The sequence below is a fragment of the Balaenoptera ricei genome, chromosome 10, assembly GCF_028023285.1.
Source record: "Balaenoptera ricei isolate mBalRic1 chromosome 10, mBalRic1.hap2, whole genome shotgun sequence".
In the NCBI taxonomy this organism is placed as follows: domain Eukaryota; kingdom Metazoa; phylum Chordata; class Mammalia; order Artiodactyla; family Balaenopteridae; genus Balaenoptera; species Balaenoptera ricei.
The window spans coordinates 81,246,513-81,261,649 of NC_082648.1; the positions used below are offsets into that span (position 1 = coordinate 81,246,513).

General features: G+C 36.5%; 1 protein-coding gene across 2 annotated transcripts in view; it reads right to left on the reverse strand.

Annotated features, from left to right (window-relative positions):
* NTN4 (netrin 4) overlaps positions 1-15,137 on the reverse strand; it is a 110,768-nt gene that overhangs the window by 32,761 nt on the left and 62,870 nt on the right. For both annotated transcript variants that reach the window (XM_059936701.1, XM_059936700.1), the window contains exons 4-5: positions 10,886-11,012; positions 8,713-8,901 (exon numbers count right to left, since the gene is read on the reverse strand). In XM_059936701.1, coding sequence (XP_059792684.1) covers positions 8,713-8,901; positions 10,886-11,012 — 316 coding nt within the window. The remainder of the gene's footprint in view (positions 1-8,712; positions 8,902-10,885; positions 11,013-15,137) is intronic.

The following is a 15,137-nucleotide window of genomic DNA, read 5'->3' on the forward strand; positions in this document are numbered from 1 at the left end:
GTGAAAGTGGAAGCCAGACTTTGTTCAAAGGAGAGAAACCATCCCACTTTTGGTTTAGAGTCTGAGTTCCTGATATTAAAAATATATATATGGTAGCTTGAAATAGGCCACGGTGGGAATATTTATTTATTTATAATATTTATTATTTATTTATTTATTTGGCTGCGCCGGGTCTTAGTTGCGGCACGTGGGATCTTCATTGCCGCGTGTGGGGTCTTTGTTGCGGCATTCAGGATCTTTTAGTTGTGGCATGTGGGATCTTTAGTTGCAGCATGCTAACTCTTAGTTGTGGCATGCATGTAGGACCTAGTTCCCTGACCAGGGATCGAACCTGGGTCCCCTGCATTGGGAGTGTGGAGTCTTAACCCTGGACCACCAGGGAAGTCCCCATGGTAGGAATATTTAAACCATAGAAATTGACCAGTGCTACAAATCAGGGCTTTCTCCCCCCTAGAAAGCCAGCGTGCCACGTCCAGTAGGATTATTCTATTTTTAATATGCTTGCCATAGGAAAATCTACTTAGGTTATAGGCTACTAAAGGCACATAAGTGACTTTAAAGATTTCAAGTGAGCTACTCTAGAAGAAGCTTCTCTTATTTATTTATTTAATTTATTTTTTTATACAGCAGGTTCTTATTAGTTATCCATTTTATACATATTAGTGTATATATGTCAATCCCAATCTCCCAGTTCATCCCCCCCCACCCCCACCCCACACACACCTGCCACTTTCCCCCTTGGTGTCCATACGTTTGTTCTCTACATCTGTGTAGAAGAGACTTCTCTTTTAGAACAAAGAGACAGTATTCCTCCAAGTGTCTCAGTACACAGTGATAGTTATATTTCTCATGTACCTTAACAACCAGTTTGCACCTCCATTCTGCTCTCAGCCCTAGATTCAGCTGGAGAGATTCACGTTGTCTCTTGTGTTTATAGACGTTAAATGCACTGTCCTTAAAAAAATTTTTTTTTCTGAGTTGTAGAAATAAATTCAGTTTCAATGATCTTCACTAGTCTTAAAAAAAAACAAACAACATCTCTAAAATCCTCAGAAGTAATTTCTTGACTATGAAAATGTGTAGTTGATTGTTTGGGACCACAGTTGACTCTAGTTAAGGTTAAAATAAAGAGAAAGTGAGAACAGAGATGATTTAATTTCTCACAGGAATAAATCTATTGGCTAGTAGATTTGGTTCAGGGCCCTGTTTATTCAGCTTTGGTGAACTTATGGCCATTAACTAAAAGTGTACACAAAAGGACCATAGTATTTAGCATGATGTTTGTCAGGAGGAAAAAAATAGCCTAGAACATCCATGGGGCCAATAAGTCCTTGGCTTATTTGGCAGGGAACTAGCTACCTAACTGTGAATAGAGTCCCAAGAATAATGTCACCAATATTTGTTGAATGAATTAATGTGCCCAGGTAAGTATTCTATTAAACGTATAGTATATAGATTCTGTGAGGAAGAATAAACATCAATTCATTCCCTTTTCTAGATTATCTCATTAAAGGCAACAAAGGCAATCATCGATTAGAAAGTAGGACAAACTTTGTATTTCAGCTCTTTAAAAGGAAAAAATAAAAACAGCCACCAAGGAAGTATCGAGGGCATCTTTTTAAGGAAGCCTCCCCTTAATTGCCCTCACACCACCCCCAAACTCTCCTTGAGGCACTTCGTGTATCACTTTCATTGCATTTTCCTCATATAATGGGGGACATTAATACTTTTGTGCTTTTGTGAAAGTTAAGTGAGTTACTAAATATACAGCCCTTTGAACAGTGAACAGAAAAGAGTAGGCACTCAGTAAATGTCAGCTATTACTATTATATCATTACCATCACCACATTGAAATGATTGAAATGATCTGTTACTATAAATTTCTCCCCATCTAGAATGTAAGATCCTTTAGGGAAGACCTTTTCATCTTTACAGATCTAGTGCTTACTGCAGTGCCTGCCATAGAGGAGATGTTTTTCCAATAAGTGTTTCTTTGGCTAAATTGAGCTATGATTTATAAACTTCTAGTAAACTTTGACCTGCTGTTTCAGGTTTTCAATAGTTCCAACTCCTGAGAAGACATAAACTAGGAAATAAGGGTGAGAAGGGTTTTGATACATCGTCGCTGATAATCCAATAGACAGTAATTGTCCAGGCCTATTTAATATTATGTTTGTGATTATTTCACTGATAGAAATATAAGGTTTATTATTTCCTTGATATACAGTTGTAGGCTCTAGCACTTGGAAATGAGGAACAAACATACAGAAGGAATCTTCTAGGATATATCTTTGTGACTCTTCACATAGATATGGCCACAAGACAATAGCAATATTTCCCGTGCATTCTGTAGAATGCTGGTCCTAAAAGATACTCTGCTAAGAAAAGCATTCTCTGATTAAATTTTGGAGACAGACTTCAGAGCTCTATAGGAGGTTTATCATGAACACTAGCATATTAAAAGCTCTGAGAAATCCCGAAGAATAGAAACCTTTGACTAATTCACCACTTCCTGAATTTGAAGGCTGTAGAAAAATTTCCCCATATCTAGTTCCTATTAACATCTTACGGAGTTAGTGTTCCATGAATCAAACTTTGGAAAATGCTATATCATAGAAACACATTTATCTAGATTTCCATTTTTTCCCTCAATAAATCTCTATGTAATTCATTAAAAAAATCTAAGTCTATGTGCATACAAGCAGATGCAAACTCTGGTTAATTTGGATGCTAAGGGAATAGTGGGATATTCTGTCTGGCTAACTAATTTTTAAAAATTAACTGTAGAGTAAATGCTAACTGCATTTAACCCTTGATGAAAAGTACTCTGCAGCATTCTCAAACTTTAATATAACACAACCACCTGAGAATTTTGGTAAAGCACATGTTTGATTCAGTAGGTCTGGGGTGGGATCAGAGGTTCTGCAACTTCTAATCAGCAACTGGATGATGCCAGTGCAGCTGGTCTTTGGACCACACACTGAGTATCAGGTTACTTTTCTGCCTTGGTAAGCAGAGTAGTGTAAATATAATAAAATTGTTACTTTGAATAACATTGTACATGTTGTTGATGGAGCCACACACTGAGATAGTTTAAATTTTGAGAGATATCCACTTGTTTTCTTGATACTACCTTTCTCATAAAAGTAAAGTGGGACCCAATGGGCAGAAAAGTTTTAGCTCTAGTGATATTTCTATCAGCACTTAGCATGAAATGTGGTGTACTGTAGGTACTTAATAACTGTTAAGTACATTAACCTATTTGTCATAAACTTTATTATCAGCCTTGGTAATTCTAAAGGTGATATAGAGACACATCTGCTAAGGAGGGAGTTAATGATAAGAAAATATTACTAAATGAAAATGAAAATGTTGCCAAACATTGCCAATCAAACAGTATAGTATGGAAAATACTAGAAAGAGAAAAAAATTGAATGCGCTAATAAGTGGTGGAATTTACCCCTGGCTCAGAAAAGGGAAGGGAAGAACCAGAATAATGTTCTGGAAGAAGGTGCCAGTAAGAAAACCCATGCTAGGGAAGTGGACACAGGCATCTCTGCCCCAAACATATGCTGGAATAGTCATAAAGTGAATGGAGATACGCCTTCCTCAGTCATCCTACCCAGGATCAAGGGTATGTCTAGAAAAGGAAAAAAGGAAATACAGATCTTCCATACTAACCCATCCACCTCCTACAAATTATGCTAAAAGGACTAAATTGGTACCAGTTATTTTCATAATCCCCCTACTTGGTGCAAGTATTGTGTAAATGTTTTTAACTAGGAGTGATTAGCAATATGAATTATTGGTAGTAGTTTCTAGCTTGAAGTCTTTCAGTACCCCAGATGCAGGGGAATTCTATGATAATTTAAGGGGTTGAGAAACTAATCCAGACAAGTATGTTACAATTGTGTTATAATGTTTTCTTCCTTCCTCCCTCCCTCCCTCCCTCCCTCCCTCCTTTCTTTCTTCCTTCCTTCCTTCCTTTCTTTCTTTCTTTCTTTCTTTCTTTCTTTCTTTCTTTCTTTCTTTCTTTCTTTCTTTCTTTCTTTCTTTCCTTCTTTCTTTCTTTCCTTCTTTCTTTCTTTCTTTCCTTCTTTCTTTTAAATATATTAATGTGCTTTTCATGGAGTTTTCATTAAAATAGCTTTGAGGGCTTCCCTGGTGGTGCAGTGGTTGAGAATCTGCCTGCCAATGCAGGGGACACGGGTTCGAGCCCTGGTCTGGGAGGATCCCACATGCCACGGAGCAACTAGGCCCGTGAGCCACAGCTGCTGAGCCTGCGCGTCTGGAGCCCGTGCTCCGCAACAAGAGAGGCCGCGACAGTGAAAGGCCCGCGCACCGCAATGAAGAGTGGCCCCCACTTGCCACAACTAGAGAAAGCCCTCGCACAGAAACGAAGACCCAACACAGCTAAAAATAAATAAATAAATAAAAAATTAAAACAAAACAAAACAAAACAAAAATAGCTTTGATACCTTTGGTCTTCTGACATTTGGATATTGCCTATAAATATCAATTGGTAGGGTCCAGGTAATTATACTAAAGGTACCTATTGACTGATTATCATCTACTTGTGGATAGTTCAATCCACGCCATCTCACTGACTGAGGCGTCCAAGATGAGGGCACCTCCATCCAACCACCCATCTTCTCTATTTCTCTCATCCTCATACTCCTTTATTGTCCTCCCCCTCTTTTTTTGCCTCTATAACCATTCTGAAATTTTTTCAGTTCTTTGAACATGCTATAGTCTTTCTTCCTTCTGTTCCTTTTTAGCACTGGTTGTTCTCTCTGCTGGGAATATTCCTACCCATGTTATGTTGATTCCTATTAAACTTCAGGTCTCCTTAAGTCAAAAAATTAACTCTTGTTCATTGCCCCTCCTATGAGCTGCCCTGTACACTCTCTAAACAATACTGGTCATACTTGTGTGATCTAACACATACACGTATATACCACTAGTTGCCTATACACACACACACACACACACACACACACACATATATATACATACATATATACATTTATATGCACACACACACACACACACACACACACAAGCTCTTTAAAAAGATTGTGTCTCTCTTGCTCACTGTTATAATTCCCAAGAATTAGCACACAGTAGTGTTCAATAAGAATTTGTTGTACGAAAGAATAAGTTTAAAATGTCCTAATTTTGCTCAAGTCTCTTGACTTTGGAAATCAAACACTATAATATGGAAAATATTGTCTCTATTGACATTTTCACAGGCTAAAAAATAATAAGAAGTTATGTGTTTTGTTAGTTTTAGCTACCTTCTCAAATTTTGCTTATGTTTTTATAGAACTGTAGTTTGGGGACCAAAAACCTATAAAGCCTTTTCGGCACAAGTCCCTAGAAGAGCTATATAAGTAGTGAGGTAACTTTTAAAATAATCTCCTCTTTCATGCTCTTTTTACTCTGAAGCCATGAGCCCTCTAGGATTTAAATAGTTAGAGCTGGCAACCTTTTTATGTTTTGTAAGAATATGAGCAGTAGCTTGAACATAGAACAGTAACAAAACAAAGCAAAACAAAACAAAACACAAGGTATTTATCTTGGCTCCAAGTCTGCCAATAAACCTTTCCATTTCTCTTTTTATTGGTAAGACACAGACATTTTTTAAAAAAAGTCACTGTTTTAATCTTTTGTACATTTACTCATCTTACAATTTTGTAAAGCTGCAGAATTTAAAATTTGATTAGTAAAGTAAAATGCAGTGAATAATATGCAATGCTTTCAAATTAATCTGAACATTATATCAGTAAAATATATTGGAAATATATGAAACTTTCCTAATTAAATCACTACAATGGCTCCCAGTACCCTAGGGAATAAATACTAAAATTTTTAGGATAGCATACAAGACTCTCTAAAATCTAGCCCTAATCAATGTTTCAAAGTTTTCTTTCACTATTCTTGTAGCTCTTCTACTTGTTACTCTAATGAAAGTGACCAGCCATTTGCTATACCAGAACAGAGGAGATACTTGAATGTTAGTTAGATATTAGAAACTGGGTTTGTTTTAACCAATGTAAGTAAAATTGGGGGGGCCTTCAACTAGACCAGTGTTTCTCAAACTTCAGCTTGCATCAGAAACACCTGGAGGGCTGGGAAAACTCAGATTTCTGGGCTCCACCCAAAGAATTTTTGATTCAGTTGGTCTGGGCTGGAGTCTGAGAATTTGCATTTCTAACACATTTCCCACGTGACGCTGTTGCTGATGGCTCCGCAACCACACTTTGAGAATCACTGGTTTGCTTGTTAACTTCAACTAAAGTTAAAAAAACCAGAAAACCCCACAAACTTCCAGTTACAAGATAAATAAGATTTGGCGTTGTAATGTACAACCTGATAACTATAGTTAATACCATACTGTATATGTGAAAATTGCTAAGAGAGTAGATCATAAAAGTTCTCATCACAAGGAAAAAAACTGTAACTATGTGAGGTGATAGATGTTAACTAAACTTACTGTGGTGATCATTTCACCATTATACATATACTAAATGATTATGTTGTACACCTTAAACTTATACAGTGCTATATGCCAATTATTTCTCAATAAAACTAGGGGAAAATAAAAAAAAAAATACTGCATCTTGTCACTCCTCATTCCAAATCTCTGGCACCTTGGATCCTTCTTAACTTGTTTTGGTGATAAAAGCACTTATCACCTTCTAACATACTATATATTTCACTTATTACTTATATTTATTGTGTGTCTTCTCTTCTAGAATATAAACTCCTTGAGTGCAGGGGTCTTTGTTTTGTTCCTGAACACATCCTAAGCCCTTGGCACATAGTAGGCACTCAATGTATATCCATTGAATGAACGAATGAATGAATGAAGGAATGACTACGTTAGGTACATTGTACAACATACTGTTTCAAGTCAGTGCTATATAACAGTATCTTTTTGAAAATGTTGCCTGTTGCTATACAAGACAGTTACAAGTATCTTAAGTTACTCAATGACAAATTAATTTCCTTTCCTGTTTTATCTGCTTGTTAGTCCATACATTCTTATTTTTAGACATTTCTACTAGTGGTCTGAGGATGTGGAATACACACATACACATATCTATTTAAATATATCCTGTACAATCGGTGTTAGGGCTGAATATATTCTAGACTGAAACAATTTCATAAGCCGACCCTTCAGTCAGCACATGGAGTTAAGGAAACTACATTTTAGTCCCTAAGGTACTATGGATTTTAAAGAAGTAATTATCTTTGACATAAGGTATTTTTAGTCAATAAAGAGTAGAAACTCTATAGTATTATTTCCCACTGTCTACCTTATAGGACAACAGTTATTATAATACTAGTTTTCATTTCTTGGGGGCTAACTATATGACAGGCAATGCGCTAAACACTCCACATACTTTAGCTTATGTAGTTCTCATTACAACCCTGTTGGGAGAAGGAAATCGAAGTCCAAAGAGCTTCAACAGCTGGCATAGGATTACACAGCCGTAAGGGGCAGGGAAAGCTTCTACTCTAGATCTGTTTGAAACCTATTAAGATGAAAGTCTGAGTACAGCAAGGAGCAGGAGTAAAACAGAATTCTTGGAGAAATATTATGACATAAATCCAAATGTGGGGCTCAAGGTTGAAAGGGAGCTGTTCCACATTCTATCTTCCACAGTCTAAGAGAGAAAGCTTGTAACAAGTAAGACCACTCATATTTCATGTAGATATCTCCTGCCTGAGGTTAAAACTGTATTTTCAAGAGCAATAGAATTTTTCCTTTAAATTAAAAACAAACCCAAGATTTTAAATGATTGTTTCCCATTGTATTGCTCCTTTCCTGTCACTGTTTTTCATCTAGAACATGGAGTCCTTGGCGGGGAAAGGAAGGGCATGATCATTCATCTCCATTAACAGTCTTGAGTGGTTTCTGTTATCTAATAATTTCTGAGTTGACAGACGTGGAAATGCTCATGTAGTTAAATGACTATTCATCCACACTGGACTTTCACTTAAGCTCTGCATACATCTTTCACAGTCGTGTTTCAGGTCATGTCTCATTAATTGAGCAGATCTTTGAAAATTCTACTCTTTTTTCAAATAAACCTCTTCTTGGAGTTATGCCAACAAAAAAGCAGAACCATTCTGTAACAGTTTAGTATTTGGGGGGAGAGTAGGGAATTATTGTTATGTTCTAAATTCATTTATGATACATTGCTACATTAGAGCAGAGTCAACCAAATTGCATTCACAATGAAACCAAAACCTGTCATTTTTCAGGTGTTCAAATTCACTGCAGAGATGAACACTAGAATGACCCAAGTGCAGATAACCACTTTTTTTTCGTCTATTTGAGTCCATTATTGTCTGTGTCTTACTCATATGTTTGGTCTTAAGATGATCTTAAATATATCTCCCTCTTCATCATTCTTTTTTCTCTTTTATTAGTCATCTTGTTTTCCAAAATGTGGTGCTATAGGAAACAATTTTACTTCATGGAGAGTGAGAAAGGACATTGTTTTTATGAATATTGTACTGTTTCTACCTAACAGATTGAAAATTCTTACCCCTTATCAATGAAGTTAACTGATGTGTGTGAATGGATTGTCTGAGAATTTCATGACCTCTGTCCCGTGCGTGAGCAAATGAAGGATGGAGAGTCATCTCTTTTGTACAAATCAACCTTTTTTTTTCCCCAGTAACCATTAATTCACTTACATTTGCAAGCATCTGGGGCAGAGAAAGGTCTTCGGAGGTCCCGGTAGAAGCCTGGCTTACATCGTTGGCAATGCTGACCTTCTGTGTTGTGCTGACAGTCATTGCAGACGCCACCACTATGATTCCCTGATGCTTCCCACACATTAATGTCAAAGTGACAGGCATCAGCATGTCCATTGCACTTGCAGGCTGGGAAAAAGAAGCATGGGAGGAAAATAAAGAATTAAAAATAAAATGACAGGTTCTCTAATATTCAGGCAGTTAAAAGTAGGGTAAGCTGATTCCTAATTTTTAAAAATTTAGTTTTTTCACACTCAGAGACATAGAGAACAGACTTGTGGTCGCCAAGGGGGAGGGGAGATGGGGGAGGGATGGAGTGGCAGTTCGGGGTTAGCAGATGCAAACAATTATATATAGAATGGATAAACAACAAGGTCTTACTGTACAGCACAGGGAACTATATTCAATATCCTGTGATAAACCATAATGGAAAATAATATTTTTAAAAGAATGTATATATATGTACATACATCTATATGTATGTATATCTGAATCACTTTGCTGTACAGCAGAAATTAACACAACATTGTAAATCAACTATACTTCCATTAAAAAAAATTTAGTTTTTTGAATAGTATACATTTTCACAGTACAAGATTCAAAACAGTATAAAAACATTTATACATTAAGAACTCTTTCACCCTGTTTCCTCTGGCCTTCAGTAGCTGCTTTCCTTTCTTCCTTCCTTCCTTCTCTTTCTCCCTTCCTTCCCTCCCTCCTTCCTCCGAGCCTAGAAGGAACCTTCTGGTGGGCAGAGGTTAGTAACTTGGCAGATAGATTGATTTACCTTTCATGAAGTACTATTCCTCAGCTATTGCTGTACTGGTGAGTACGAGGTAGTCTCCTATAGAAGCCTTAATTTTCTTATAGAAGAGGCTTGCAGAGTTTCTTATATAACAATTTCTCAAAGACATTTCTAAGATTATCAGTCAATAGCGCCAAGTGACAAGTCTCTGTGTTCTATATGTATTTAGATATGCAGCTGGTTTCGGTGGAAAGGGCCAGAATGGCACTCTAGGAATTTAGGAGAAATTCTTTAGATTCTCTTGGTGAGTGATTTGAATAAGGATCCAGACTTTTTTCTGGAGGTCAACTGCATTTGAAAATGTTTGTGCTATTGTTTTTCATTGTTTCCTTGATGTGTTATGATATTTTGACCAGACTCATAGTCTTTAAAAAGCATATTGGAAGATAATTTAAGATTTATGCTTAGAGGAAATCCTTTACATTTCCTAGAAACTAAAATAAATCAGTTATGATTCCAAATTATGTAAGGGAAGAGACTTCTCACAATTTTACCCACTGTACTTGCCTTTAAATCCTAGTAAAACTGAAGTCTGTGAGTGTAAAGGTTGTTACGGGCATGTGTATTTCTCTGTGCATGTGTATTTCTATTTCATGTATATTTCATTTTGAATTGCAAAGAAAAAAAATGATTCATGTTCCCATATTTTTTACCCTTCTATCTAATTTCCAACCTCAAACCCAAAGTTAGCCATGGCAATGTTAGTCTCATTCTTGATGAACTGGCTTAGTTTTAAATCTAATTTGTCACTACAAGTATCATAAGTGAAAAGAAAGGCATTATGGTATTACAGAAAAAAGACATTTAATTTGGAGTCTGAAGACTAGGGATCAAGTCCTGACTCTATCATTTACTAACTTTGGCAAGTTACTTAATCTTATTGAGCCTCAGTTTCCTGATCTCTAAAATGGGATTAACACCACCTACTTTATAGGGTTGTTTTGTGAACTGAATTCAAGATAGCTATTTTCATGATTATAATTCAATATCTCAGCTATGATGGTAACTGCACATTCTAATCCTCAGTTGCTCTTGCGTCTAGCCATGTTTTATTATGTCAAAGTCTCAGGGAGGGTGCTTAGGTCCCACATAGTGTCCCAGCAAATGGGCAACACATTCTTGGCAAAATAGTATATCGGTGATTTTGCAAGCAGTAATTGTTTCCAAATGGCTGAAGTTACAGTGGGCAGTGATATGGTCTATGTTTGATATGGGCTACTACTTTATATTGTGTTTCTAGAGACAACAAGGAGTCCATAGATGTTTACTTTACAAAGAAGGCTTTGAGTCTGTGTGTTTGGTACTTACTTCTGCACTCTTTTGGAGACCCTGTTTTGCCATCAGCTGCCTCCCAGGGGTGGTCATTGTATAAAGGTGCACAATGTTGGCAGTGGGTGCCTGCTGTGTTGTGCTTACACATACACTTTCCATGGACCTGCAAACAAAAATAAGTAAGCGCTATGAGCACAAACAATGCTAGGAAAGAACACTCTTCCCACAACGTCATCTCATTGGTTGGCTTTAGCCATATGACATTCATTCATTTTTGTGAAGAAGTTGGTCATCAAGATGAAAGATCCTTTCTTTAGTTTGTCTTGTTGTTAATTCATATCCTTGGCTGTAGGATATGTGAACCTAATGAGCAATTCTGAGATTACTGGCTAGGCATTTACTTAAATTTTTTTTGTTTTGTTTTTTGTATTTTGTTTTTGTTTTTTTAATTATTTATTTATTTTTGGCTGCATTGGGTCTTCGTTGCAGTGCGCGGGCTTCTCATTGCAGTGGCTTCTCTTGTTGCGGAGCACGGGCTCTAGGCGCATGGGCTTCAGTAGTTGTGGCACGTGGGCTCAGTAGTTGTGGCTCGCAGGCTCTAGAGCGCAGGCTCAGTAGTTGTGGTGCATGGGCTTAGTTGCTCCGTGGCATGTGGGATCTTCCCGGTCCAGGGCTCAAACCCGTGTCCCCTGCATTGGCAGGCGGATTCTTAACCACTGCACCACCAGGGAAGCCCTACTTAAATTTTTAATACCTTTAAATTATTTTATTCTTTACACAAAAGTAATACATCTTCAATATAGAAAACTTAGAAATCTGTAATCCCATCACAAAGTGACATCATTATCAATATTTGAAGCATATATTTGAGGTACTTTAAAAATAAAATTATATTTAATAAGGTTTTTAAAAACACAATTATATTTAAAACTTCTTTTTTGGATTGAGATCATCATTTCATGTCATTAAATATTCTTGTACAACACACATTTTAATGGCTCCCTTGTATGATGTAAAATTTATTTGACCAATCCCCTATTTTTGGTCATTTAGGCTTTAAAATATTTTTACATACTATATTTTAATTCTATAATGAATATCCTTGTAGCTAACAATTTGTGTACATCTTTATTAGGACTGTGTTTTCTAGAGGTAAAATTGAACAGTCAACATTTGTATATTTTTAAGGCTTTGAACACATTTTGTCATAATGACTGGGCATTTTCTTTTAATCCCACAATTCAGAGTAGTTGAGGGTTTTTAAAATAGTATTTTTCACAGGGAGGAATACTTTAGTGGAATTATCTGGGATCTGAGAGTCTTATGAGAATTTTAATATTTTTTGTATTATCTCACCAATAATTTCTTTTTTAAAAATTTTATTTATTTATTTATTTGGCTGCATTGGGTCTTCATTGCTGCACACGGGCTTTCTCTAGTTGCGGCGAGTGGGGGCTACTCTTCATTGTGGTGCTCAGTCTTCTCATTGCAGTGGCCTCTCTTGTTGCGGAGCACGGGCTCTAGGTGCGTGGGCTTCAGTAGTTGTGGCTCACGGGCTCAGTAGTTGTGGCTCACGGGCTCTAGAGCGCAGGCTCAGTAGTTGTGGTGCATGGGCTTAATTGCTCTGCGGCATGTGGGATCCTCCCAGACCAGGGATAGAACCCATGTCCCCTGCATTGGCAGGCGGATTCTTAACCACTGCGCCACCAGGGAAGTCCCCACACATTCACAGATTTCCCCTAGCCTCCTAGCACCACAGCTTGGTTAATTTTGTTTCCTCTTCCTGGAAACTCTCTTCCCTCTTCCCTTCTGCCTGTCAGAAATACTGCCCAACTTCAAGAACCATCTCAAAACCCAATCCCTCTCATAAAGTCCTAAATAATTTCTAAAAATTAATATTTGGGATCATCTGGAATACTTCCTAATAACTAAGTATTGCCCTGAATTCCAGTAGCAAAATGCATTTATTGACACATGATGTCATGACTGTACAAATGAACGTTTTGTAAAGCAGCTCAGAATGGGATTCCCAAATTTGGATCTATGAGGTATTGTTGTTGTTTTCTTGAGAAACAGTATAAGAGGTAAATCAGCATAAAGGTAATAAATTATATCAACCAGTCAACAATTATTTAATGAATATCTACAAGAGAGAGTTGCTATGTTAGGCAACGTTTGGTACACAAAGCATTACAAAACATGATTTCTGTCTTTAAGCAAAGTATAATGTAGCTGGAGAAAAAAAAATTTACATAGAAAAAAATTACAGATAAACAAGACAATAAATGAATACCTAAGAAACAAAATGATGTTGGAATTCAAAAGATGCAGAAATCACCATAGATTAGCAGTTGTTTATGAGAGGGACTGGGTTTTGAGATGGTTCTTGAAGTTGGGCAGTATTTCTGACAGGAACACGGGAAGAGACTTTCCAGGAAGAAGAAACAAAATTAACCAAGCTGTGGTGCCAGGAGGCTAGGGAAAATCTGTGAACAAAGTTTATTTTAATACATCCAAAATATTCTGACTGTGATGATAAAGGAACTACTAAAAACAACATGTACTTAGAGTGGCCAGAAACAAAATGAATCTTAGAGTTCAACAAATGTGGAAATAACCAAAACCAGTACATTGATGTACTACTGCTGGACCGAATTTAACACTTGAGTAAGTTGTGTTATCTCATCCAGGATCCCCTTTCTCTTTTCATTTCCTTGGTATATATGTCTTTGGTTCTACCGGTAGAGGCACTCTGAAAATAGCATATGCATTATCCAAGTGTGTTACATGACTACTGTAGACCTTTATGCACACATAAAGTTCAAGTGCAGGATTTATTCAGGGCTTGGAGGACCACAGGCTACTTGTAAATGAATCACATGAGGACTAAGAGTTATAATCTGGGAAATTTCATAAATAATAATTTTGGTGGCCATCTTGCTAAATTTAATTTCTATGTATTGTAAAGTAAGGTTTTTGTGCTTAATGAAAATTAATTATAGCTGTCCTTTTCATTCTTAGGGATTAGCCAGGATATAGATTTTTTAAATGATAGAATTGACTCAGAGTACAATGTTGTTGCAAAAACTTTTGTTGATTTTCTTTATAGAAACCCAGCTAATATTATAGATTCAACTTATTGGTTTTGCTCTTGGAATGCCCAAGTGTAAGGTGAGTTATAGTTACCTATTTTCTTGGGCTTCTCTTTGTGACTATGCCTGCTAGGAGCTGTTTATACATAAAGTCCCATGGAGTTGTAATAGTCTACTATACATCACTATTCACATGTCCAGGTAAGAGCTAAAGACAAATTTGCACTTAAATTTGGAGATCTGCAGGAATTCAATTTCTACTGCTCTGTAAGAATGAAGTCTTTTCATCCTAGCTCCTGGATATCTAATTTTTCATATATTCTGGTAGAAATGCTCCAGTCCAACTGCTTTTTATTAAATATTTTAAATTCAACATTCCTTATCATAATGAAAAAAATAGAAATTCTATCAAATAACTTCTGCATGGTAAGATTCTTTTTTAATTGAAATATAGTTGATTTACAATGTTGTGTTAATTTCTACTGTACAGCAAAGTGATTCAGTTATGTGCATATATATATATTCTTTTTCATATTTTCCATTATGGTTTATCACAGGATATTGAATATAGTTCACTGTGCTATACAGTAAGACCTTGTTTATCCATTCTATATCTAATAGTTTGCATCTGCTAACCTCAAACTCCAACTTCTTCCCTCTTCAACCCCCCTCCCCCTTGCTAATCACAAGTCTGTTCTCTATGTCTGTGAGTCTGTTTCTGTTTCGCAGATAAGTTCATTTGTGTCATATTCTAGATTTGCATGGTAAGATTCTTTAAAGGCTCTCAGTAAAAGATGGATGATTCTTTGTTTACTTGTACTAGATCCTGATTTCAAACAAAATGGAGTCTTTTGAAAAAATGAATAAGAAAAATCTTCCAAAGTTGAGGAATTTAGTGAAGCGAAGGCATACTTATATAGCTGGCACAAGTTAGTAGCATAATGAAGATTAGCAGAAAAAGCAGTTTTGTAACTGTCTAAATTCTATAATAACCTGTGAAAAAATAAAAAACAAACCACTACATACAAAACACCCAGGATACAAATATTTGATAGAATTAGAGTCAAAATTCCTAGAATAAACCATCCCTAATTCATCATTGCTGTTAAGGAGATTATATGGAATACTATCTGAGGAGGGCATTTGAAACAATGTTAAGAAGTCCAAAGTAAATATAGTAGAGACCAAGGTCAATA